The 25966-nt window shown below is 40.0% G+C and overlaps 2 protein-coding genes across 2 annotated transcripts in view; both read left to right on the top strand.

Moving 5' to 3' along the window:
- Positions 1 to 2503, top strand: part of LOC110298830 (phospholipid-transporting ATPase ABCA3-like) — a 108769-nt gene extending 106266 nt beyond the window's left edge. The window contains exons 31-32 of the mRNA XM_021168316.2: positions 1727 to 1800; positions 2207 to 2503. Of these exons, the coding sequence (XP_021023975.1) occupies positions 1727 to 1800; positions 2207 to 2347 (215 nt within the window). The 3' untranslated portion in view covers positions 2348 to 2503. The remainder of the gene's footprint in view (positions 1 to 1726; positions 1801 to 2206) is intronic.
- A 3353-nt stretch (positions 2504 to 5856) lies between these two features.
- The window catches only part of LOC110299272 (phospholipid-transporting ATPase ABCA3-like), a 76728-nt gene continuing 56618 nt past the window's right edge, over positions 5857 to 25966 (top strand). The window contains exons 1-11 of the mRNA XM_021168935.2: positions 5857 to 5996; positions 6378 to 6453; positions 9399 to 9479; positions 9840 to 10104; positions 12326 to 12453; positions 14414 to 14564; positions 17216 to 17475; positions 17788 to 17904; positions 18412 to 18529; positions 22370 to 22543; positions 23105 to 23283. Coding sequence (XP_021024594.1) covers positions 9420 to 9479; positions 9840 to 10104; positions 12326 to 12453; positions 14414 to 14564; positions 17216 to 17475; positions 17788 to 17904; positions 18412 to 18529; positions 22370 to 22543; positions 23105 to 23283 — 1452 coding nt within the window. The 5' untranslated portion in view covers positions 5857 to 5996; positions 6378 to 6453; positions 9399 to 9419. The remainder of the gene's footprint in view (positions 5997 to 6377; positions 6454 to 9398; positions 9480 to 9839; positions 10105 to 12325; positions 12454 to 14413; positions 14565 to 17215; positions 17476 to 17787; positions 17905 to 18411; positions 18530 to 22369; positions 22544 to 23104; positions 23284 to 25966) is intronic.

The following is a 25966-nucleotide window of genomic DNA, read 5'->3' as shown; positions in this document are numbered from 1 at the left end:
CAGTACCCCAGAGCTCTTGACTCTAGCTGCATATGTATCAAAAGATGGCCTAGTCGGTCATCACTGGAAAGAGAGGCCCATTGGACTTGCAAACTTTATATGCCCCAGTACAGGGGAACGCCAGGGCCAAAAAGTGGGAGTGGGTGGGTAGGGGAGTGGGGGGGGAGTGTATTGGGGACTTTTTGGATAGCATTGGAAATGTAAATGAGGAAAATACCTAATTAAAAAAAAAGTAAAAAAAAAAAATAACAATAAAAGAACAGCCAGGAGAATCACCATCCCTGACCTTAAGCTTTACTACAGAGCAACAGTGATTTAAAAAAAAAAAAACAAAAAAACTTACATGGTATTGGTACAGAGACAGACACATTGATCAATGGAATAGAATTGAAGACACATTGTGAAAGGGAGTAACAGCCTCTGTAGTTCCCTGTATCTTCAAAATGAAAAGAGTAATGGCCCAGAAATTCCCCATCTAGAAACAGACTGTCATTATTTGAATCACCTATGCTAAGAGCTAGGTTTAAAAAAAAAAAACAAAATAAAACAAACAAACCAAAGAAAAACCGGCATTCAGGAACTTCTGACAGAAGAAAGAACTGTCAGTCAAATGAAAATAAACTATGGGATACTAACATACTAGATTACTGTGGTGCAGAAAAGATAAGGAATTACCTGTAACAATGTAACAACATGAATGAACCATCGAAACATAGTGTTCATTGGAAGAATTAAAAACTTTACCCAGCCCGACTGTATAGATGACTGGTAGAGGCTAATATCAGGAGCAAAATAAAACTATTAAGATTAAAAAAGAAAGAAGATAATATATAAGGAGCAATTTTATTCAATTACATTGAAGGCACTTAGAGGCCTTTTATTGAGAGCAGAGGCTGGAAAGTGGAATGTGGGGGTGTGGGGGTATCTTTTTTTTTAAACCTTAATGGGAGGTTTCCTGTGTAGTAACTTTAAATAATTAAGTTCTATGTTTGAAATAGGACATAATAAAAAGATTTGTGTGACAATGCATTCTTTGGGGCTAATCTTAAAGGAAATCTAACATTTTAACTATATATGACTTACACTTTCAATTTTTAAATCCAAGTCAACTTAATCTACAAATCAAGTATAACTAAAGTGTGTGTTCAAAATTCATAATGGATACTACCGTTTGCCTTGTGTGTACTGGTGAATTCTTACACAACTGTAAAGCGAACTAACAAATGGCCAGACTTTGGTGGCCTGTATGCTGTAACCTTGCCAATGGCAGGGAGGTGCATAATCACAAGAATGTTGAGGCAGTAACTTTTCTACTCTCCTCCAAAGCTGGCATAGGAAAGTGCACGACCCAGAATGAGTTGCCCAGACCACATTCGCAGCACTGGCTTAGCAATCAAAGCTCCTAATGTTAGTTTTAGGATGATTAGTATCTAACATTAGACATGTGAGTTGAAAAGAGTACACTCGGCAACTGTCATGTACTCCATATAATAATACGATTTCATCAGTAATAAACCTCGTAAATACTTTAGCCATACTGTGCGTGGTGGCTTGAATTAGACGGCCCCCATAAGACTCATGTTATTAAATACTCGGTCCTATCCACTTATGTATTGACCCGTTAATTTCTCACCCGTATATTATATGATGCAGACGTCACTTTATTTTAAGGGAGTTTTAAATGAAATCTTTTAAGATTACTCACCTGTCTACTTTCTTGTCTTAGGTAGCGACTTAAAGCAAGAGAATCAAGGGATCCTTAATTACTACATTCCCAGCAAGAACAACAGCTGGGGAAAGGTGATGGCCGAAGCCAGGCACTTCTTTGCACTAATGCTAGGAGCACACTAGTGATGCCCTGGGGATGCAGGCCGTGGAGTCACGCCTGGCATTGCGGATGTGCTAGCACTCATGTTAACTTTCAAACCTGTTAGAATGTAATTGCCTTCTATTTCTGCCCCTAAATCCTATTATTAGCTTGTGTCTTTCCAGAGAACTGGGACAAAGGACTGCCTGCCCTTAGTTTCTTCTCAATTACCTATTTCTCTGGGTTTCCCTTCTCACCCCACCCCCACCCCCAGAGCCTTTTGTCCTCCACTGTGAATCCAATGGACACTGGGGAGAAGAAACAGTGAGTCCTCTGGGTGGGGAACTGGGAGGAACGTTTCAGTGGTAACTGCATGCTTTCTGTTGCTGTTTGTTGAAGGTGTTTGGCATTCTGGAGAAAGCGAAGGAGGACTACAATTTAGAAGATTATTCCATCAGTCAGATCACGCTGGAGCAAGTCTTCCTGACCTTTGCCAATCCAGATAACCCACGGAGTGGTTATGAGAAAGCAGTGCCTTGAGATTCAGTTCCAACCAGTGATTATGGCGTCTTTATTCAAATGCACTTGGATTTGGAGAGGGACACACGTGTATATACATGCGTATATATAACTATGTGTGTATCACTGTCCCTGCATATATATAACTGTGTGTAAATATATTTACATAATAAAATGTATCCCCTTCATAATAGACTTAGATGAGTATGTGTATCTAGTATGTTCAGATCTACATGCTAAAGTTATGAAATACCCTGTTCTCCCTCCTAGAAACATGAAAGAAACAGCATTTACCAGGTCTTTTTTTTTTTCCAGAGTATCCTGAGAATAGAAACATTCTTGAAGGATGGTGATATAGTTGGGGCAACATGAAGAACACTATCATTACATTGTAGCAGCTAGTTGTGCACTGGAGAGGATGAGGCCCCAGGAGAATCATCTCTCTGCACACATACGTTCGTGTCACACACAGTCAATGTCTAAGATTACAAGGTCAGCTGAGCAGTCATTTCCCCAAGTCAAATCAAGAGTCTTTGCACTAAGAACATGAAAGTCTAAGAACAGAAAGGAAACACTTTTTAATGGTGCATTTTGAGCCACGTGTACCTCCAATCCTGTCATTGAGGAGGTGGAAGCTGGGAGTCCAGGAGTTTAAGACCAGTCCCCACTACAGAGCAGCTATGAGACCAGCTACATGAATCTTTGTCTCAGAAATGAAACAATGGCAAAGGAGAATCCCGTGTCTTCTTTCCTACTCTGACCCAGCTCTAAGATGGAAAGAAGGTGGGATGCATTCCTACAGTCTAGGCAGGGAGAGCTGTAGCCTCCCTCAGCCCTGAAGTAGACTGATCCAAACTTTGACCTTGCTGCCACTGAGAAGGAAATTACCTAAGGTGGAGCCTTCCGACCTAGATGGCTCTTTTGTTCTGCCTCCTGCCACTGCTCTCTCCAAGACACTGTTACCCGCCTCTGAGATTTTCTGGAGGAACATCCTATTCTGCACATCACCTACAGGCTGGCTCCAGACACCAAGAATGGACTGGCAGGGGATGGGCCTTCCCCTTTTATAAGCACACTCCCGTAGTAAACTGGAGGGCCTTGAACAGAATCATGTCTTGCCTCCATTAACCTCTCGCCGTCTAAGTCTCTTTCAGCCCCAGCCTGCCTCCCTGATGTACCCGGTCCTTGTAAGCCTCAGGCCGGCATACAACAGAGAGCAAATGGTGAACACCATGAGAAGTTAATCCTCTCTCTAGCACTTATTGTCTGCCCAATAGACAAGTATAGTGGGCAGCACAGAATCACCCAGCAAAGTCTGGGGCTGCTGTACTGTGGGGCGGCTTGTTCACGGCTTTTGCATCCTCAGTTGATACTGTCAATGACAAAATTGAAGCAGGCAAGCATAGGAGGCAGGTTAGTACCCTGGGACCCTGTTTGGTTATGCCTATGCCCCCTCTTGTAACAACACTATTGGCAGCCTGCTCCTTTGTCTGGATGAACTGTGCACACACGCGGTCTGTGCACACTGCACACTATGGAACCTCAGAACCCACTCACACCCCTACCTGCATTGATTGGGTTCTCTGTGAACCATACTATCAATTTCTCTGCCTCCAGCAATAATTGAACTTAGTGGTTACTACCCAAGAATATTCTGACATATCCTTGTAAAAAGAGTGTAAAGGCTGCTATGGCCTGAGCTAGTTTCAGGTGCATGCCCAGCAATGCAAATTCTGTTAAGTGAACTTTTATGGAGAATCCCCTAGTCAAAACTTATGCCTATTCACAATCGAGCATGCATATGGTTATCTTGCTATTTTTGCAGGTCTATGTGAGTCCTTGTTTTTAATTCTTTGGATAGGAGGCTGAGAACCTGTAAACCCTGGACCCTGCCTCCCCAACGGGCAACAAAATGATATCCAGAAGCCATCTATGTTTCATTGCTTTAGCAGATTAAAACGTGTGGAGGCTTCTACGGTCCACTCTCCATGACCGCATCATTGAGTCATCGCAGGTCTGTGGAAAGTAGGTTTTGCTACTTACTTTTTGTCATTGGGAGATTGGCAGGTGCCCAAAGGTTTGACCACAGCAACTGGTGCGCACGCAGGTCACTGTTTCCCCCTAGAGGCAAGATGCCAAACTACAATTTTCACAGGGAAATTTTATTGAAGATATTTAAATGAACTCTCGGCACTACCAGTGATGAATGAAAACATCCAAGGAACAAGCACAGGGTAGCCGTGTCCACTCTCCAGTGTAGGGAAGGAAGGTGGTGAGCTCCGGACCACAGCAGATGCCGGGATTCTTCAAGCACTGAATACCCGAGCGCCTGAACTGGAAACAGCTGTTGAGGCTGGGTTGTTGGCAGCCTCTCCCTGAGAACCAGACAGCTGCGGCCCTGATGGTCCTGGACTGTAAGTGCGGGGGTGAGGGAGCAGGGGTGGGGGTTTTGGGGGAGTATGCTGTCCAAGCTGCTGCTGGCAAATTACCAGGCCAGAGCCAATTAAAAAAAAAAAAAAAAAAAAAGTGAAGCAGAAGATAATCCGGGAGAGAAGCTTCTACGGTGTTCTTCCAGCGCCCTCTCCTGACAAAGTGTAATGTCACATTAGTTCCCGCTCCTTTTAGCGCGCCATGCAATAATAAATCACGCACATCAAGGATAGAGAACTTGCAGTGCCTGTCAGAACTCAGAGCCTGTGACTCTAAAATAAAACCACCCTGGAAGAGGGTATCAGGATGGGGTAGAGGCAAGAAGAGTAGGCATTCACGGACCTGTACAGCACTGGGATATTTGATATAGAGGTGGAGTCCACCTCTATTGACAGGCTAGTTGATGAACCCAGATGAAGCAGGTGGGGAGTCTGAGAGCTGAGGGCAAAGGGCTCAGGCAGCTCCTGCACGCGGGTTCATGGTTAAGTCAGTACGGACTTGGAAGGAACTGAGAAGAGTGGCTAGATATCCCAGATTGGGGAGCAGCATAGAGTCAGAGAAGCGGAGAGATGGGAGGGAGAATGGAGAGAGGGGTGTGTGAAACACTATACTGCTGGGGCTGTGGGCAGAGGATCCCACGTGTGCAAAGGAACATTGGTACATGGTGGACTGAATGATAAGCGTTGCTGAGAAGGATTTGGAACAAGCCAGGCTCTGGGCTGGGCTCTGTGCCAGGGCTCTCCGACTCCAGGTTGAGCTTCCTAGCTCCAGTAACTCATCTCCTAGCTACAGTGCGTGCCTGCCGATCGATCGCCAGGAGCCCTCCCAGACCCCCTTCCGTGTTCTTTCCCTCTGAACTGATACACTTGGGAGAACAGGAGAAACATATGGTTTTGGCATATGCTCCGTGATCCTTCTGCTTTGTTGGCTCCCCCTACTCCCCGCCCATCCCCTGTTCCTCCCCCAGCACGTGCCTCCATCTTTTTTCTTGCACCTGACTCTCCTCAACGGTTCAAGAGGCTCTTGGCGCGAGCCTCTGGTCCACCCACGACTGTACTTTTAATTCGTTGCACGAGATCCGATCCGGGGCCACGACCTTGGAAGAAAGAGCACTACCCTGCAGGACGGTTAGTTAAGGCCTTGCTTGTGTGCAGGAAGAGCTTCCAGCACTGGGTCGTATGATGCTCTTCGGTGGATAAGGCGCTAAGTGGTTTGAGCTTGCTAAACTAGAGCAGTAGTGGTGAGTTCTCCCTTGTGTGTCCCCTGCTCTCACACTGCTTTCAGATACCCTGGGAGTTCAATCTCCCTTTCTCTCTGTCTCTCTCGCCATTTGCCATTTTCTATATAGAAATGGGGATATTGCCAAAACCACAGCTCAGGGTGTAAGGCCATAGGAGGTCAAAGGCAAAACGGCAGGATGCCCCATCACTGCCCTTTGAGTTGTGGACCAGCCAGATCTACACAATGAGACTCTGTCTTAAAAGAGGGCGGGGCCTAGCCCCACATTTTTTCCTTTACCCAGAACACAGAGTAATGAGACGTCTGGGCTGTGTAGGATTTGGTTGCAATGCCTCCCGAACTTCACTCTTGTGCTCACTTAGTTTTATTCTTGTTATTCTAGTTCCCTGACATACTGGCAAGTTGTTTCTCTGAAAGTCTGGGATGTACATTTTAATCCTGTAAGCTTTCCTTAAAGAGTGAGTATTTTGCTAAATCTTGTAAGTTTAGTATGTTTTTTTCCATTTCCATTTGTCTCAAGATATCGGTAATTGCTTTCTGGGGGGGGGGAAGCCTTCATTGATGATTTTACTCACAAGAAGCATGGTGTCTAATTTCCATATATCTGTGAATTTTCTAAAAGTGTTTCCTGTTATTTATATCAAACTTACATAACACTGTGATCAGAAAAGATATATGATACAGGTCCAGCTCTACAAGCACCTATCTCAACCTCTTGAGTAGTTAAAATTATGAGCATGTGTCACCAAGCCTGGCTTTGTATCTGTTTTAACTAGCACAGCTACTTCTGTACTCTTTTGGTTTCTATTAGCTTGGGGTGTATCTTTAATTTTATTTTAACTTTCATTTTTATTTATGGCCATGTGTTGCATGCGCACAACAACAATATCAATAAATTTAAAGACAGTAGTAGAGATTTTCCTAGTAATATTATGGTTATGTTTCATTTTGCTGTTATTTTCCAAAATGTTATTAAAGTCTACTCAAGCGTCATTTTTTCCAAAGAGTTTATGTGTGTGTGTATGTGTCTCTGTGTGTGTGCACATACTAACAGGGCCCCTGATTTGATTGCTGTGCCTGAATCTGGATTATAGTCTCTGAAACAGCCCATCTCCTTCAGATTCATCCTCATTTTAAGATTAAATAAAGCTTTAACCTGATGACGCTCCTTTAAGGCCTGGGGTTCTAGCTCTTCTCCTCAAAGCTCCTCCCTTCCCCGTAATTTCTGTCAGTTGTGTGAGGTCACTGGTAGAGGTGCCACTGTCAGTGGTAGGGATTTGGCTCTAAACAACCTGATTTCAAATCGGGGAGGGGAGTGTTGATAATTGCCCATCTGCGTTTGCAGAGATGGATGGACAGCTGGACTTTACGTATGGTGGAGAGACAGACTTTTGTAGGTTCCGAAGCTAATTGCTTTGTCTTGAACTAGTTTTAGCTTTAAGCACAGCCATGCTCGCATCTGAACCAACACTTCATGATAATAAATAAAAAAAAAATCTTAGAAGCTTTTAACGTAGCAGCTCACTAGCTTCCAACAATCCAGGGGCTAAGATGTCATCAGGCAGCATCTTGGGCTTATAAAATGGTTCTTCCCACCTTATTGCTCTGTGTGGGACATTTTTTAGATATTAAATCACCACAGATGCCGAATACATTTAAAATATAGGGATAAATGACTACTCCTGTATTTCAGTGCTTATTGCTATTTTAAAGATGTATTAGAAACTTAAATTAACACAACCTAAGTAGTTTACTTGTCTAAAAGTCACATGCTGCTGGATAGGGTTTTTTTTTTCTTTCTTTCTTTTATTGGTTTAAAACTTTTTTATTCTGTTTTTGAGAATCTTGAACAATGCATTCAGATCATAGTCTCCTCTCCACCAACTCCTCCCATATCTACTCCCCCCCCCCACCTTCCCTACTTACCCAGATTTGTCCTCTCTTCAGGATTATGTTTTTGCTTTTGTTTTTGCTTGGTTTTGATTTATTGAGCAGTTTATGCTATCCATATATACTTGGGTGTGTGGTCTTCCACTGGAGCATTGTTGATATACCAGGGGCCACACTTCTGCTCTCAGAACGTATCAGTTACCGATGCCTAGCTGACAGGGGTGGCACTGGGACCTCCCTCTCCATGTTGGGATCTGACCTAGCTTGAGCTTTCCCAGGTCTTGTGCTTGTTGCCATAACCACTATGAGTCCATGTGTGAGGATGTTCTCTTGTGTCCAGCAGACACTATTTACTCAGAGTTGTACACTGCTTCTGGTTCTTACTCTTTTCACCCCTCTTCCACAGCGATCCCTGGCCATTTTGGACGTAGCATGTATAATATAAATGTCTCATTTAGGGCTAAGCATGAGCAGTCTCCTAGTCTCTGTACTTCCATCTTTTTCTGGGTCTCTGTGTTAATCGCCATTTACTGAAGGAGATGCTTGTCTGACAAAATTTAGACGCTGGATTAATATTCTATTAATTCTATGTCCATTTAGAAGAATAGCAGTGGGCTCTCCCTGAGGGTCCTGCCTAACCACTGGCTTCTTGACCTGATCATTGTGATAGATACAGATTTCGTCTTCTGGTGAAAGACTTAAATAAATCATTGGTTGCTTGCTTTTGGTGCAATTGCACCAGTGGGCATATCTTGCCAGGCCAGTCGTTATGGTCGCTCATGACGTTCATAGCTGGGGACGACTGATGATAGCTTTCCTCCTCTGGAGGAACCAATAGCATCTTGCAACATTGTGAAAGCTAGGCAGTTAGGAATGAAGCTTCTGGGTGAGAACCAACTTGATTTTTTTTTTCATGTTCTCTGACTTAAGTGTACAGTGTCTTCAGCAGTAGGGTCTGGAGTGTGCCAATAGTATTGGCAATTGGTAATAGTCTTTAATGTTCAGGGGGAGGTCTATGGGACCACACTGACCAATAGCTCCAAAAGTGTTAAACCATTCTTAGCACTAGAATTTTTGTTAGCTTTTGGAGTCTAGTAGGGGCATTGTATAATCCATTTTAAGATAATTTCATTTTAATTCTCTCTCTCTCTCTCTCTCTCTCTCTCTCTCTCTCGCACACACACACACACACACACACACACACACACACACACACACACACATGTGTACACCTCTAAAGTAGTAGGCAGGCTCCTATATGACTTTCCTAAAGGTCTTTGCAGTTATTTACCTCTCCCTATCTTTTGCCCTCCCATCCCCTAACCAAATTTAACCCTTCCTAACCCAATATTCTCCTTTAAATCTTTATACCACTGAGTTCTCTCTCCTGTCTGTTGAAACTTCTCCCTTCCAAATTTCCTGGCCTCTAATGGGTATTCCAAATGAAAGATGCATATCTGAAGATGTAGATAATCTTAATTTTCTTTTTAAAAAACATTTCTAATTCCTCCAGAGTTGAACTCTGTTCAAAAGAATGGCTTCTCAGGAGTCAAGAAAACTTTTGCTTCTTCTCTGGAAGAACTTTACTTTAAAGGTAAGTTGAACTCGGCATGCTATTGTTCCAACAGCTCAGAGATGGTCAGAGAGTAATTCTCGCCTTGTAATGGCTGCCTTTTATTTTGTACTACTTTATTCTTCTCAGTTCCAGGGCTGGGTCATTCTCTTCCTAACATAAAATCTACACAGAGTGAGGTAATAGTAGAATGTCACATAGGAGAGACAAATAAGACAGTCTTTGACTTCTTGTCTATCATAGAGTAAAGCTATGCTTATTGGTCACATATGTAATCTGAATGAATGAAGTGTCTTATCGGCTTAATATACACAAATGGCTAAATTCACTAAATCAACAACCTCTTGGAAAGCTAACGTACTGTTGTTGTTGTTCTTTTAGAGGCGGAAGTTTGGGGCTTTAGTTTCTGAGATAGTCCTGGTGCTTTTACTCAGCACTGTGCTTTTGACAACACGCCACCTTCTTAGTATAAAGAAGATTGAAGCTCTGTATTTTCCTGACCAACCTGTCAGCACTGTTCCTTCCTTCTTCCGAGCCTCTGTCACCAGTTTTTATCCTTGGGAGTTGGCTTATGTGCCTTCCAACATCATGGTGGTAGAGAATATTGTCAAAAATGTGAAAACGGATTTAAACCTCCATATGAAAGGTTAGTTAAAATGTGCATAAAAGCATATTATGCAACAATTTTAGAAAAAAAAACAGCTTTTTAACTGTGTGATTATCTTCTATACAAAACACACTAGGACATCCTCGTAGCTAAGGGTCAATTTTCTAGGTATACTACTATAAAACTAGTTAAACTTGAAAGTTAAGTTCATATTTTTTCTCTATAAAACAAACAAAAAACCCAAAGTAATATTTTAGCATTAGCTGACCAGTTGATGGTTTTTCTAAGTTATTATCCAGCTCTGTGATACTGTGTCCCCATTGCTTCTGAATGAGTTTTAAAAGTCTGGGCAAGAATATCATCAAGAGTATTGCTATTCATTGGGAAGCGAGGACCCCTGGTCTTGCAAACTTTATATGCCCCAGTACAGGGGAACGCCAGGGCCAAGAAGTGGGAGTGGGTGGGTAGGGGAGCAGGGCAGAGGGAGGGTATAGGGAACTTTTGGGATAGCATCTGAAATGTAAATAAAGAAAATATCTAATAAAAAAAATCAACCTAAAAAAAGAGTATTGCTATGCACAGGACATACACATAGTCACTGGGTAAGCATGTCTTTAATCTGAAATAAGTGGTCAATTATTAAAAACATTATTGCACAATACATAGAAGATTTTATCTGAGACCATTTTATGTAAAGAAAGTACCTGGGGCAGGTGGTGTATAAAGAAAAGAAATTTATTTAACACATAGTTTTGGAGAGTAAGGGAACAAGATTGGGGGTCACCATCTGTTCAGTCCCCACCTGGTGGGGGACCATCTTGGCCATATCACAGTGTAGTAAATGACATTGTTATGGTAGCACATTTGATAGAAACCACATGGAGAGACAGGAGGCTATATAGAGCAGACCCAAGCCAGTTCTTACAGAAGCTAACCTGAGTCCTACAAAAGCTTTTGTAGCCACTCCTCAGAGCAGTCCTTCCCACAAGTTAACTATTTTCCAGATCCACCTCTTAAAGGGTCTGCTCCCTCTGAGTTGTGACTCTGACAATTGAGCTATAAGCGCATAGGCCTTTGGGAGACATGCTCAGTGCAGATCCAGACCACAGCATGTTTATTTAGAGAAGCTATGTAGAATTGTTTCAAGAGTTTCCAGTTCCTCGGTTACCTTCACATTCTTAGACCAGTTTCTCTCCTGTTTCTAATGGAGGCAAATACCATTGGAAATCTGTAGCCTTCCCTCTAGTACTGTCCTCTCCTTAAATAAGCACATAATCTAACTCCTCTGCCTCAGCAGCATCAGAATCAAGATCAGTTCCTAAATCTATAACCTCATTCCCCCCTACCCTCTTAGAGTGTGACTATACCTTTGTTTTCCAGCCTGCACAGCCATGGTTCATTTTTATGCAAACATAAGGCAATACTTGCCATAAACCACTTGAGTGCAGGTTTTTCAAAGGATGAGCCCAACCAAGGTTCCCTATGTTTGCTAGATAGAAAAACAAAACAAAACAGGCTAAAATGATGGACAATTCTTTTTGTTGTAAACGGATTTGTTTATGAAAATGATGGCGTTGAAGTAGTTGAAGGAACTGGATTCCCAATAGTGCTAGTGAGATGCAGAAACAGTGACACCCGGGAGGGAGCAGAGGTGCCAGGTATGGAGGAGAATGTGCTTTGAGAGTGGGAACTCAGAGAGAGAGAGAGAGAGAGAGAGAGAGATCGAGCTTCTCTTGTATGTCTCTGGGAATCAGAATCAGGAATTTGCTGGAAGAATAAAGCCATGTCAGTCTAAGTGATAAAACTCCATGGGACTCCATTTTCACCAACAGCAGCTGTTAAGTCATTGACATTCTGTTTACATCAACCATGCTTCTGATTCTAGGATCAGAATTCTAAAGATTCTGAATCTTTAGAGTATCCAGTGTACTGTATACAAATGTACTGTACATGAAATAACTGATTTTTTTTTACTTAGAAAAATACAAATCACACCTATTCTAAGGTCAATCAGGTTGAATTTCAAAGTTAAATTCACCGATCGGAAAAAAAAAATCTCAAGGATTGAAACATACTTCCCTCAAGTAGTAAAATCATGAAGTGGCTTCATTTTCCAATTCTGCATCCTTTTAATTCAGACTTGAATATGACAGAGTCATGGCATAACACTCTTGTCCCTAGTTTCTTCTCAGACTGGAAATTTGAGGCACTGCCATACACTCTGCTTTCACAGACTTTCTCTCTCTCTCTCTCTCTACAGTTATAGGGTTTCCTTCAGAAAGTGGTTTTGAAGAGTACGCTAGGTCAACTGTCAACTCTAGAAATATTCTGGCTGCTATTGCGTTTGGCCACAGCTTTGCAAACAGCAGTGATCCTCTGCCAAAGAAGGTGAGCGAGTTCTCCATAGAAATCTCGTGGCTCAGGGCTGGAGAGGTGGTTCAGTGAAGAACATATATTGCTCTTCCAGAGTTTAGTTTTTGACACTCGCACTGGGCAGCTCATAAGCATCTGTAATTCCAGCTTCAGGAGATCTGAGAACCTGTGTGCGTGTATCCACCCACAGAAACACACAAATATGCATAATTAAAAATAAAATAAATATTTTAAAAAGAGAAACCTCATGTCTGTACTTCCAATTTGTGGAGAGTTAATGAATCAGATATATCATTATTGCCTTTAATAATGAAGAGAATAATTTGCTTCTTGACCATGGCATGGACTTTGGTCCAAAACTAATTCCAGTGTCTATTGCTGTGCTAAAGAGGAAAGAGTTATATTCACTGCCTGCCAGGCCTTCTCCACAAACTGGGATCTTGGGAAATACAGATGACAATTAAGGATATTACTTTTGTTGCTGTGTCCAACTGTGCATACCTTGTTGATGTTGCAGAAATAAGCACAAGTTTCCTAGGTCAAAAAGCTTGCTATGATAAATTGAATGCATCTTCACAAACTCTGAGAATGTCCCTTTTCTACTGGGTGAAGGTCACAGGTAGATGCACAGTAATAAGGGAATATTCAAATGGAGTTTTGAGATAGATTTAAGAAAGCACATGGTCAAGAATAGATCCTGTTCCTCGAGGAACTAAATTCTAGTTGAGAAAACTTGTGTTCACCAGTCCACACTGAATCGGAATCAGGACATCTACAAATATTGGGGATGATTCTCATAACTGCACTCAAAGACAAAGACAATGCTTTGAATCTAATGCCCCTGGTACTGAGACAAATGAACCAAGGATGGAGTCAAAATTCTCTGTTCAAGGTACAAGCAGCTGTCAAGGGGAGGTAAAGTGGGGCCTCTAGTTGGTTTTTCTCTATTCTTTTTGGTCACCTTAGTGTTCACATGGCTCATACCCCAAGTTACTGGCTCTTGAGAGCTAATATTGGCTCATCGGTGTATAGAAATGCATTTGGTCCAGTTTCAAACCTCCCATCTTCTGCTTTCATTTCAGATTCTCATGTGCCCTGCCCATCTGCCTGCTTTCTTCTGCCTGTGCTTTACAAATTTGCTTGGCTCCATATTGTCTCCTAACCACACAAGCTCTCTCTGCTCTTCCACCTTTCCATAAGTATTCTAAACACACCTTTATCACCAAACTTAAACTTAACATGAGTAAATTTACCTTTGACCAGGACATGAGTTCCCCAAGGAGGAGCAGCTGTCCTTGAATGTGGACTAATCCTTCAAACGCTAATATTAAAACTTTCATATATAGCTAATCACTCACACCTGCCTGTCCTGTTATTCTAACCAATTTCTCTGGTCTGACTCTTGCAAGTATGTGTTTTTTGTTTGTTTGCTTGCTTGCTTGATTACTGATTATCTCAGACAGTTTTAAGGCCTAACACAATGTAGCTTGAAGTTTACCCAGTTCTCTAAAATTAGTGATCTTTTCTTTCAGTAATTATGCAACTTTTCCCATAACACATTCCTTCTCTATTCTCCTCAATCATTTTTTAGGAAAGGACGAGATTTTCCTTTGGGAAGAGTTGGCTAACATTAGGGAATATAAGTTAATACTTCCTTCTGGAATATCTTATTTCGGTATGCATGTCAGATGTCTGTCTAGGGAAAATATATTCATGATACTCATGAGTTCCTGCTGGGTATGCTTGCTTACTATAAACCCACAGTAAGAATTCAACTGTTGTTGACACTTCAAAATATCTCACATGGTAGGCTTGCTGTCACTGTCTGAAGTCTACTCATATTCTCATCAATACACTCCCAGAATTTCATATTCCTGATACACTTTAAAAATCATTTTGGTTTTGATTCTTGCCATGTTTTTCTTTCCTTTCTTTCTTTTTTCATATATAATTTGTTTCTTATTACTTCACCTAGGTAAAATACTACCTGAGATTTAGTGATATTAAGAAGAACATAAATTCTGGGGCATATTATCAAGGGGACACCTGGCTTACAAAATTTCTCTTTCATTCTTTGCATCTTGTGGGACCCAGAAACCCGTATGAAGCAGACGGAGGCAGTCCTGGTGAGCAGACCTTTAACCTACTTATCTTATTAGCTTGTTGCATTGAAAGGTGGATGGATTCCTATTTCTTCAGACCTGTGCTACAAAGTGTTTATTTAATTGATTAATTTATTTTAATATATTTTAAATTAAAATAAAATTGCATCACTTTCCCCCTTCCCTGTTTTCCTCTCCACCATTCCCAAGTAAGCTCCCCAACTCCTCCCATAACCCCCACTCTCAAATTGATAGATTCCTTTTCTTTGATTAGTACTGTTTTAGATAGATTTATGAATGGATAGATAGATATAAAAGTAGGTAGATAGAAAGAAGCAAGCTAGTATAGCCATTTTAATATCTAACAAAATAAACTTTAAATAATAATCAGAAGAAAGGGGGGAGGATAACAGGATGACATTTTAATTCTTAATATCTATGCCTAAAACACAAGGATATCCAGGTTTGTAAAAGACTCACTACTGCAGCTTGAATCACATATTGATCCTCACACACTGATAGTGGGAGACTTCGATACCCACACTCACAAATAGACAGGCCATCCAGACAAAAACTGAAAAGAGAAATGCTGGAGTTAACAGACATTATAAATCAAATGTCACTAACAGATATTTACAAAATATTTCACCCAAACACAAGAGAATATAACTTCTCCTCTACACCTCGTGGGACTTTCTCCAAAGTTGACTGGACTCAAAATACACAAGAAAATTGAAATAACTCCCTACATCCTATCTGGCCCTCAAGGATTAAAGCTGCACTTCAACAACAGAAAGCTAACAAACATGCAGAAACCGAACAGCTCTTTACTGAATGAAAAAATGAATGCACAGCATATCTAAACTTATGAGACACAACGATTATAGTTCTAAGGAGCAAGTTCACAAAGTAAGTACTTACATAAAAATTCTGGCAAGATCTCACACTAACAACTTAACAGCACAGCAGAAAGCTCTAGAAAAAAAAGAGGAAAATCCAAAAGGAGCAGATGGCAAGAAATAGTGTCAAACTCAGGGGTGAAATAAATAAAATAGAAACAAAGAGAACAATATAAAGAATCATTGAAACAAAGAGATGGTTCTTTGATAAAATCAACAATATGGACAAAACATTACCCAAACTAGCTAAAAGGGGAGAGAGGATATACAAATTAACAAAAATCAGACACAGAAGTGGGGAACAACAACAGACAGTGAGGAAAAGCTAAAGAATCATGAGGTCATACCTTAAAACCTGTCCTCCACCAAATTGGGAAATCTAAAAGACATGGATAATTCTCTCAATAGACACTTGCAAAAGTTAAGAGATCCGAAAACAACTTCAACAAACCTGTAAACCCCTAGCGAAGTGGAAGCAGTCATTAAAAGTCTTCCAACTAAAAAAAAAGTCCAGGGCCTGTTGATTTTAGAGTAGCACTTTACCAAACTTTCAAAGAGCAGTTAATACTAACACTCCTCAAATTATTCCACAAAACAGAAAAAGAAGGAACATTACCCAATTCATTTTACAAAGCCATAGTTACCCTGCTACTCAAGTTACATACAGATCCAACGAAGAAAGAGAATTACAGATCAATTTCCCTTATGAACGTAGATGCAAAATTTCTCAATAAAATATTTGAAAACTGAATCCAAGAACACATTTTAGAAAATCATCTACCATGATCAAGTAGACTTTGTCCCAGAGATGCAGGGATGATTCAACATACATAAATTAATAAATGTAATATAAATCATATAAACAGACTGAAGGACACAAACCGCATAGTCATCTCACTAGATGTAGAAAATACCTTTGACAAAATCCAACACCCCTCATGATGAAAGTCTTGGAGAGATTAGGGATACAAGGGACATACGTCAACATCTAAGAGCCCTTTGACACTTTTAAAAATCTAACCCTTCCCTCTCATGAAATTCCAGTGTCACAGAGTTATTTCTGTTTGTGCAGGATGGCAGGGAGTAATCAAACTGAAGATACTTGGCACACAAGAAACCTCTATACTGCTGTTGTAATTTTCCATTATATTGATTTTTCCAACATGGAAGCATTTTTTAAAACTAACCCTAAGTACCAATAAAAACACGCCTGTGGAAAATGTGTAGCTTACTAATTCAACATTGTGAACACCCTGGCGCCAGATATTAGGAACAAAACAAAGACATTTGACCTCACCAATTGTTTGTAGCAAGTTACTCTAAGCTCCTATCTATAACAGGAAGAAAAAGTAAAAAGTCATTAACACTTGAGAAAGAAAGAGCTACACCATCTTTATTCACAGCAGATGGACTCATTCTGTGTTTATGTGGAAAAACAGGGGGCTGGGGGGAGAACTTTTCAGGATCTTAGACCTAGAGAAGAGACTGGTTAAAATTGACTTTGCTTTTTTCCATTGACAGTCCATGTAGCACCAAAGAGGGGCACAGGGTCTCAGACGGACAGTGCTAGACATCTTCCATTTCACCATGTGAACATCCCAGTGAGTTCACACAGACTAAGCTAGCTGCATCGTGCCTTAGTCATAAAAGAGATCACCTTCATTGCCAGAATATTCCTATACAATACATGGCTGTACATGGGTGTGTTTTTTTCTTTGTTCAGCTCTGCGGCTCCTGTTAGTCATTTTACTTACTGATCTTCATTTTCTCCTTTAGGGTACATCACTGAAGGGTTCCTGGCTGTGCAACATGCCGTAGACAAGGCCATCATGCTACACCATGGTGGAGCTGCTGCAGCAGCACTCTTCAATGACGTTAGTCTGTTCATTCAGAGATTTCCATACCCTGCGTATTATCACGACTACTTCTATTTATTTGCTGCTACTTTCATCCCTCTAACAGTGGCCTGCACCTTCTTTTTTAATCATTTTGTCCTAGTTTGGTCCATTGTGTGGGAAAAGGAAAACCGATTAAAGGTAACTCTAGTTTTCTTATAGACACCATTTTCATTGAAGAATTTGAAAATGTGGCATGAACTTACGTGGAAGGTCGAATTACTTCTTCATATTCAAAATCTATAGACAGTTCTGTTTCACTGGCAATTGATGAAATTCTGGCCTTTAGTCTTACCCTCTGTAACTTGGAGCTATGGGACATAAATATGAAATTAGATAACATGTCAGTACATTTTGAGAATTCTATGATACTGGTGTGTGTGTGTGTATGTGTGTGTGTGTGTCTGCATGTTGTGTTTTCATGATACTTAATTTGTGATAATTCTCCCACAGGAATACCAGCTCATGATAGGACTGAGAAACTGGATGTTCTGGGTTGCCTATTTCTTCACCTTCCTCTGTTTGTATTTTATTAACATTATATTTATGTGCATGGTTTTATTTGTCAAGGTAAGTGTCTTTTTTATTCCAGTATGCAGTGGCTAAACATTAAGAGGGAAAGCAGGAGTGTTGGACCAGCCCAACACCTCTAGGGTTGCTGTGAAAAGGAAAGGGAAGATTGGCCTTTGTGGACGTGGTTGTAAAATCTCAGAGGCTGCTTATTCTCTCCACTGCCTTCAGTTCAAGGTCTTAGGACCTTCTTCAAGAAATCAGTTGTTTGGTGCTGGAGATGTGGCTTTAAAGATACTTGCCTGACATATGCAAATCTGCATAAATAGGGAGTCATCCTGCATGCCTGTAATCCTAGCAGGCAGAGGAAGATCATCATCAGCTACATAGAGAGTTCAAGGCCAGTCTGGGCTCTGTAAGACCCTAAAGCATTAATTCTTCATCTCCGTGAGAGTGCCACTAGTGTTGACCAGTGATAATAAAATATTTAAGGATATTTCTTTTCTTATGCCTTGTCATAATAATACATTGTACCCAACTAAACTGGCTTTCTAATTATTTCGCTAGATTGAACCTGCGCCAATCTTCCAATACAATGACCCAACCCTTGTCTTCATCTTTTTGTTATTTTATGCCATCTCCTCGATATTCTTCAGTTTTATGGTTAGCACATTGTTTAATAAAGGTGAGTGGATGACTCCTCCTGGGAAAGAGCCAGAGCAACAAACCAAACCAAATGCTATCTATATTTGAAAGCTCCTTCTAAATGTTAATTACCACCACAGCCAGTCTTGGTGTTCTAACTAAGATGTCCTGTAGCCTTGTAATGACTCGAAGTGGAGGGACTGTTCAGTGACAGCTCACACGGCAGTGCTAGTTCTTGTGAAGCAGAAGCAGGAGGATCCGGAGCTTATGGGCATTCTCAACAATATAGTAAGTTTGAAACCAGCCTAGACGATATGAGATTTTGTGAAGAAGAAGAGGAAGAAGAGGAAGAAGAAGAGGAAGAAGAAGGAGAAGAAGAAGAAGAAGAAGAAGAAGAAGAAGAAGAAGAAGAAGAAGAAGAAGAAGAAGAAGAAGAAGAAGAAGAAGAAGAAGAAGAAGAAGAAGAAGAAGAAGAAGAGGACGGAGGGGGAGGGGAGGGGGAGGGAGGAAGGAGGAGGAGAGGAAGGAACAGAAATGGACTACAGTGGGTGAGAATGAGAATTGATAAGCACAGCATTCAGGAGGTGGTATGATCATATTTGATCATACTTAGGGATTCTTTCTAGCCTTGTACTATCTTTTGTATGGTATCCACCTAGCCCTTTCTCCACACATTACTGAGATGAAAATGGCTTCTGAATTGGAGGGAGCAATGACTGCATGTATCAGATGACAAGAAAAGCAAGGAAAAACCAGAATTGTTCCTTGCACTTAAACACTTGCTGCTGGTCTGTTGTGTGTTTGAAATGCAGTGATTACCCCTCACAGAGCTGGCATTGACCTTTGGTGTATGGATATCAATCACATGCACAAAAATTATTGTAGAGTTTTCCAAAGAAGCAGAAACAATGGAAAATAAAAGGTGTCATTATGAATTGGTTTGTTTATGGAGGTCAAAAAGTCCCACCATCCAAAATCTGTGACTGGACAAGGCAGGAAAGCCAGTGATTAATTCCAGTATGTGTCCTAACACCCCAGAATGAGGGGAGCCAATGGTGTTAGTTTAGTCCTAGGGCAGGACAAGACTGATGTCCTGGCTGTGAGGGCAGTTGGGAAGAAAAGGAGAATTCTTTTTCTCTCCATATTTTTGTTCTCAGTGTAGGACGATGTCTGCTTATATAAGGCAGGGCAACCAGAAAGGTTTGTAAGTCCACATATTCAAATGCTGACCTCAACTGGAGGCACCCAAACATACCCAGAAATAATGTTTACTCTGTGTACCCCACAGTACATTAACGATGGCATGGGAAACTAGTCACCAGCAAAGGACACACAGAGAGCAACAAAAAAATTACTAAATCACAGCATACACAAAAAAGGGTCACAGCATCACAAGTAAAGACAGACTTAGATAATAGGTAGGTTTTGAAAAATTTTTTAAATGACTGAAAGACGAAAATGGAAAATAACCAATGGGCAGATATTCACTCTGTCATCCTTGATTTGTTCATTCAGACATTCTTTACTTGGGTTACATACTTGGTGCTTAGAGTCTTCTCTAACAAGAGAGACAAATAAAGCTTTCTTTCTCACCATTTAAGGATTCACATGCCAAGTTGGGGTTGTGTGTGTGTGTGTGTAGCTACAGTCCTGTTGGAAGGTGAGAATTCCTGTTTTTCTATGTCCTTGCCAGTTGTCAGCACCACAAAAGAGAAATTAATAGTAAACTTGCATTTCCTCCATTTCTAATGAAGCTTAAGTGTGTCTAGAGAGTCAGATATGTTTTCTCCTCTGGAAAATTTGACCATCCTGGGCAGGTGTGGTAGCTCACACCTATGATCGCAGCCCTCCAGAGGCTGAGGTAGGAAGAATGCAGCCTGGTCTACAAAGTGAGTTCCAGGCCTGCCAGGGCTACATAGCAAGGCCTTACCTCAGGAATTATTCACAGTATCTTTTGATTATTGAAATCTATCATTTCATCTGATAGTTTAGCCATTTCACTCTCTCTGGGTGTTGGCATGAATGATTTTTTTTCTAGACTAACAATTAATATGTATCTTTGAACTTCCAACACCTTCTGCCTCCTTTGCCACTTCAGGATTTAACTCGTGCTGTTGCATTAAATCCATGTAAACAAGTAAGGTAATTCCTGGTCAGGAAGGAGTTCCGTTTGACACTCAACCATCTATTTTATGTGCCTCGTCTGTTGCTTCCTTGTATCTTCCACTTTGATTCTCATCTCATTTCCTCTTCTATATTGCTTCTGATTATTTTCCTTTATGAATTATAACTAATGCCATACTGTGAGCAATTTATGACTTTAGCATCAATGATAATAAAAAAAAATACTTCTGTAGAGCTCTAGTAAGTATTAAAGGTATAGCCTCTCCTCTCAGACAGATAACTGGAGTGTTTTCCCCAGTTTTTTAGTTATTAGTAGTAAATAATATAATAAAACAACAACAAAAAATGTATTGAGGACACCAAGCTCCTGATGTGTGGTCCCGGAACCAGGAAGTCTCTCTCGCATGTTGCAGGCTGGCTTTGTTTCACGCAGAATTCTTGGTTGACACATCTTTGCTTTATTTACACAATGTCATCCCATGACTTCCTACCTCTAGTCTTACAGAGGGAAGTATGCTGTCATCTTGTACTTGACAATGCCCTCTCTTCATATTCTATATCTGCCTTTTAAGCTTGAATGTCTTTATTTTGAATGTGTCCCTGTAAGTTTCTTTGACTTCCCTACTTGAAGTTGCGGGGGTTTTTAATTGTGTTGTTTCTGAGATGTATGCCTTTTTTATTTTAAATGTCGTGATTTTAAACCACAGTTCTTGCAATCAAATGCTTGGTTGCTTCTTCTATGACTGCTGTTTGCATATGGAGGTGACTTGACAGTGATTCCCAGCTCTCTTGGGCTCTGCCAAGCTTTTGTTTTTTTCTTTCTGCTCCTTAAGACTGTATAGTGTTTATTGTACTCTTTAAACTGCTGATTTCTTTCCATTTGTCTCCCCAGACATGTACATTCTTCATTTTGTAAACTTTAGTTTGCAGTGTAAGCATCTGTTTAGTTCATTTTCATAATTTCCATCACTTCATTGATAGTCTCTAAGTAGACATCTTTTTCCCACCCACTTCCCTCTTTCTTTTCGGAAACTGAGCATATTTAAGACAGATGGTTTATAGTCTTTGTTTAATAAAATCCAGTATCTGAATTTCTCAGGGGCAAGTGTTTCCTTTGTGTTATTGTTTGTCTTATTTATCTTTTTGCATTTGAATAGCTCATACCATTTTGTTTGCATGCTTCATAATTCTTTGCGGAATACAGTAATATTTCAACTATTTTTAAGTGGTAACTCTGAAAATGAATTTCATTTGGGACTCCTAAATACTCTAAGACCCATCTAGTTGGATTTTTGTTGTTGCTGTTGTTGTTGTTTGAAACATTAAACTGTAATTTCTTGATTTTTCTAAGAACGCTTCTTTTCATCTATTACCATGACATGGGCTGAATCTCATAATGCCTGGAGGAATATTTTGATTATTCCAAAAGTTATAATGTCTTAGGTTGATTGGCAATAAATAAAATTGTAAATTTCTAATAACTGGTATGATGCTCATAATCATTCCATACAAATGAATGATTTCAGAAAAACAAAATGAGCTCCCTATGTGTTTGATCACAGCCACTTTTTCAGAAATATCCTGTGCTCACACTGCGTTCTAGGTATGGCATTGATGTCCTGGGGGAAACAGTGATAGACAACACAAACATGTTCATTATTTGTAATGGCTATCTCAGTGTACACTTGAAAAAAAGATTATATGTTACATTTTTCAACGTTGCTTAAACTGACCACTCTTCCCTTTCTGTTTGCAGTCAGTTTGGCCATGAGCTTGGGAAGTTTCTTATTTTTCCTCACCTACTTCCCAGCTGTTGCAATGCATCAAAGCTTTGAGCGCATGCCATGCAAGCAGAAGCTGATCTGGTCCTTTGACTTTAATGTTGGGATGGCGTTTGGATTTAGATTCCTAGTCAATGCAGACACAAAGAGTGAGTAGGGGCCTTGTAAATTTTTCTGTGTTCTAGAAAATACATAATTGATATCTCACTGATTATTCATAGTGTAATTTTGATTAATTTAATTTCAATTGCTAAAAATACCAGCATATTAAGTGTATGAGTGGCCTCACAGTCTCTCTGGGAGTCCAGAGGATTCCTTCCTGTTTCTGTTGGAGCAGGCATCTATCCCTACACTTCAGTGATAACATTTCTCCAAAATTATGCATTCCAGTGAGATGTTAGCATGCATCATAGTGAGAAGGTGAACCATCATGCTGATACATAGTTCTGCTTATTTTTATTAAGTTTCATTTTCCTAAATTTTGTGTAGTTCATTTCTATTCCATTCATGTTCAATTGTTTCTCTGTTTGCATATAGTGAGAGACACTCTCAGATTACTTATTCAGGTATCCTCTTGGAATCCTAAAATCTAAGGTTAGACTCATATAGAAACCTCTAGAAAGGACCAACAAGTGATTCGATTATGATACAGTTGTAGAACTATCTTAGTCCCCCTGGCACCTAATTGAATGTCTCATGCTTTGTCTTAGAAACTGGAATGAAATGGAGTAATATATTCCTATCAACGGATTCAGACAGCTTTTTATTTGCCTATGTGCTAGGAATGCTTTTAGTTGATGCTTTCATATATGGCCTTGTGGCCTGGTATATAGAAGCTGTCTTTCCAGGAGAGTACGGTGTGCCCAAGCCGTGGAACTTTTTCTTGATGGTGAGTCTTGGCACTTGTTATTTTTGGATAAATCCTTGTGAATTTGTTCTAAAACATCTTAAAAGAAAATCACTCGTCAGTTTTATACTCTAACTGAGGTAGTGAAGCAGACAAGAGAACCATTCTTATCTGTGTTCCTGCTATACTAATTCAATATTGTTTTTCTAATACAGTCTGAGCCCATATATGTATATATATGAGGTAATGATCTTAGAGTCTTAAATTATTATTACAGCTATCTATAATTATATGTGAGGAAACATAATCCCTGGGTAAGAGCTGGAAACTAACCAAACTGTACAAATTGGTGAGTAATCAATCTACAGCACTTGCAGGACTGTGTTACAGAAAGACTACGTGGTTTTTTTTTTTTTAATTAGGTAATTTCCTCAATTACATTTCCAATGCTATCCAAAAAGTCCCCAATACACTCCCCCTCCCAGTCCCCCACCCACCCCCACCCCTTGGCCCTGGCATTCCCCTGTACTGGGGCATATAAAGTTGGCAAGACTACGTGTTTTTAAAGAACTTAGCAACACTGCAATTCTGCACATTAACACAGAGGAATTAAATCACATTTGGATCCTCATCACTGCCTTTTATCTGTATTTCTTACAGTCAAAGCTTCATGAAATAGTATGAAAATCTAGGACCTGTATGTTGCTCAGATGAGATCTGATATAAGACTCTGTGATATCAGTTTGTACTAGTTTTCCTCTATTTTTCTCAAATATTTACCTTGGGGGACAGGATTTTTTATTTTTGAGATAATAATTTTAATTACATTTCTCCCCTCGTTTCCTTTTTCCACACTCTCCTATGCACCTTTCCCTAGTCTCCTTCAAATCCATGGCCTCTTTTTAAAAACTAATTGTCTTAATTGCATGTGTATGAGTATGTATATACACATATATTCTTAAACATAGTCTGTTCAGTCTACTAATGCTATGTGTATAGGGGATTTTGGTAAATAATTAACAATATTGTATCTGTGGCTCTTTTCTTCTGCATTTACTTCTCTCCCCCTTCCACCAAGAGTCTGTCCTTTTCTGCTACCAATCACTTGTCTCTGCTATTCCCCTTTGTGTTCTCCCCACCTTCTTCTGCAGCTACCTCCTTCCCCTTCCTAAGAAGCCCATCTTTTCCCATTTCCCTGATCAGATCACTTACACCCTGCCTTTTCCCTCTCCATTGCTCCCCAATTCTGCCAACAGTTCCAGCTTACCTTCCTAGTTTCTGTAGTTACTATAAGCTATGTTGTGTATTTGCATCTGAAGATTTGGAACTAGGATCCCAATAAGAGAGAACCTGGGACTTTTGGATCTGGTTTACCTCATTTAATATGATCTCTTCTAGGTCCATCCACTTATATGCAAAGTTAATCATTTAATTTTTGTTACAGATGAGTAGTTTTCCACACTGTGTTTGTCACCCCTTTTCATCACTCATTAATCAGTTGAAGGTCTTTTAGGTTGTTTCTATTTCCTATCTATTGTGAATAGAACAGCAATGCACGTGGCTGCTTTATTGAATTATATTTTATTGGATTATTGTCAGACAGGATACAAGGAACAATTCTAATCTTTGAATTCGTAAAGATTTGTTTTGTGTGCCAGAAGGTAGTCTATTTTTGACAAGCTTCCATGTGCAGCAGAAGAGAAAGTGAATTCTTTGGTGTTTAAATAAAGTAACTGTAGATATCTGTTAAGTCCAGTTGATGTATAATGTCAGTATATTCTTGATGTTTCTCTGGTTATTTGTCCAGATGACCTGTCTGCTGGAGAACGTGGAATATTAAAATCACCTAGTACTGTTGATGCTAATCAGTGTCTTTAAATCCAGCAATAGATTTTTCTTTGAATGAAATTGAGCACGCTGAGTTTGGTGCAAATATGTTAGATAAAAATGTCTTCTTGTGAAGTGTCCTTTTAAAAAATCTCTTCTTATTAATTCTAATTTAAAGTCTAAAGTTTATATTTTCAGATATTAGGGTAGTGGCACCTGCTTGGTTCCTGATCCTGTATCATTGGGTTACTTTTGCCCATCGTTTTACTCAAAAGTGGTGCCAGTCTTAGTCTTCAGACTAAGATATGTTTCTTGTAGGCAGCAGATAGCTGGGTTTGTTCTTGATCATTCAGTCTGTCTGTGTCTTTTGATTAGGGAATTAAGGTCATCAATATTTAAAGTTATTACTGAAATGTGTGTATGTGTGTGTTAATTGTAGTCATTGTGCTGCTGACTTTTGGTTTTCTTTGTATTCTCCGTGGGCCTTCATGTTTTAATAATTATGGCGTCATATGTCTTTCCACAGTCTCTCTGATTTGCTCATTTTCTCTTCAACTCAAAATACTGCTTCCTGTATCTTGCTTAGTTTTGATTTGTTGGGGAGAATTCGTTTTCCAGGCTGCTTGTGTTGAGGAAAGGTTTTCTTTCTCCTTCAAATATGGCAGTTAGTTTTGCTGTGTATATTATTTTATGTTGGCTGTCAGTCTTTTAGGACTTGGGATGGATATTGCTGGGATTTTTCTGGCATTTGAAGTTTCCACTGAGAAATCAACTGTTATTCTGATAGGTATACCACAGTATGTGACTGGAATATTTTTCTCTTGCAACTTTTACTATGTCTTCTTTGTTACATATACTTAGTGTTTTACCTATGATATACCATGGGACTTTTGTTGTC

This window comes from Mus caroli, unplaced genomic scaffold (genome assembly GCF_978045245.1).
Source record: "Mus caroli unplaced genomic scaffold, Mus_caroli_1 scaffold_8, whole genome shotgun sequence".
Lineage (NCBI taxonomy): Eukaryota > Metazoa > Chordata > Mammalia > Rodentia > Muridae > Mus > Mus caroli.
Note: the sequence above shows the minus strand (reverse complement) of the source record. Positions and strands in the feature narration are given on the sequence as shown.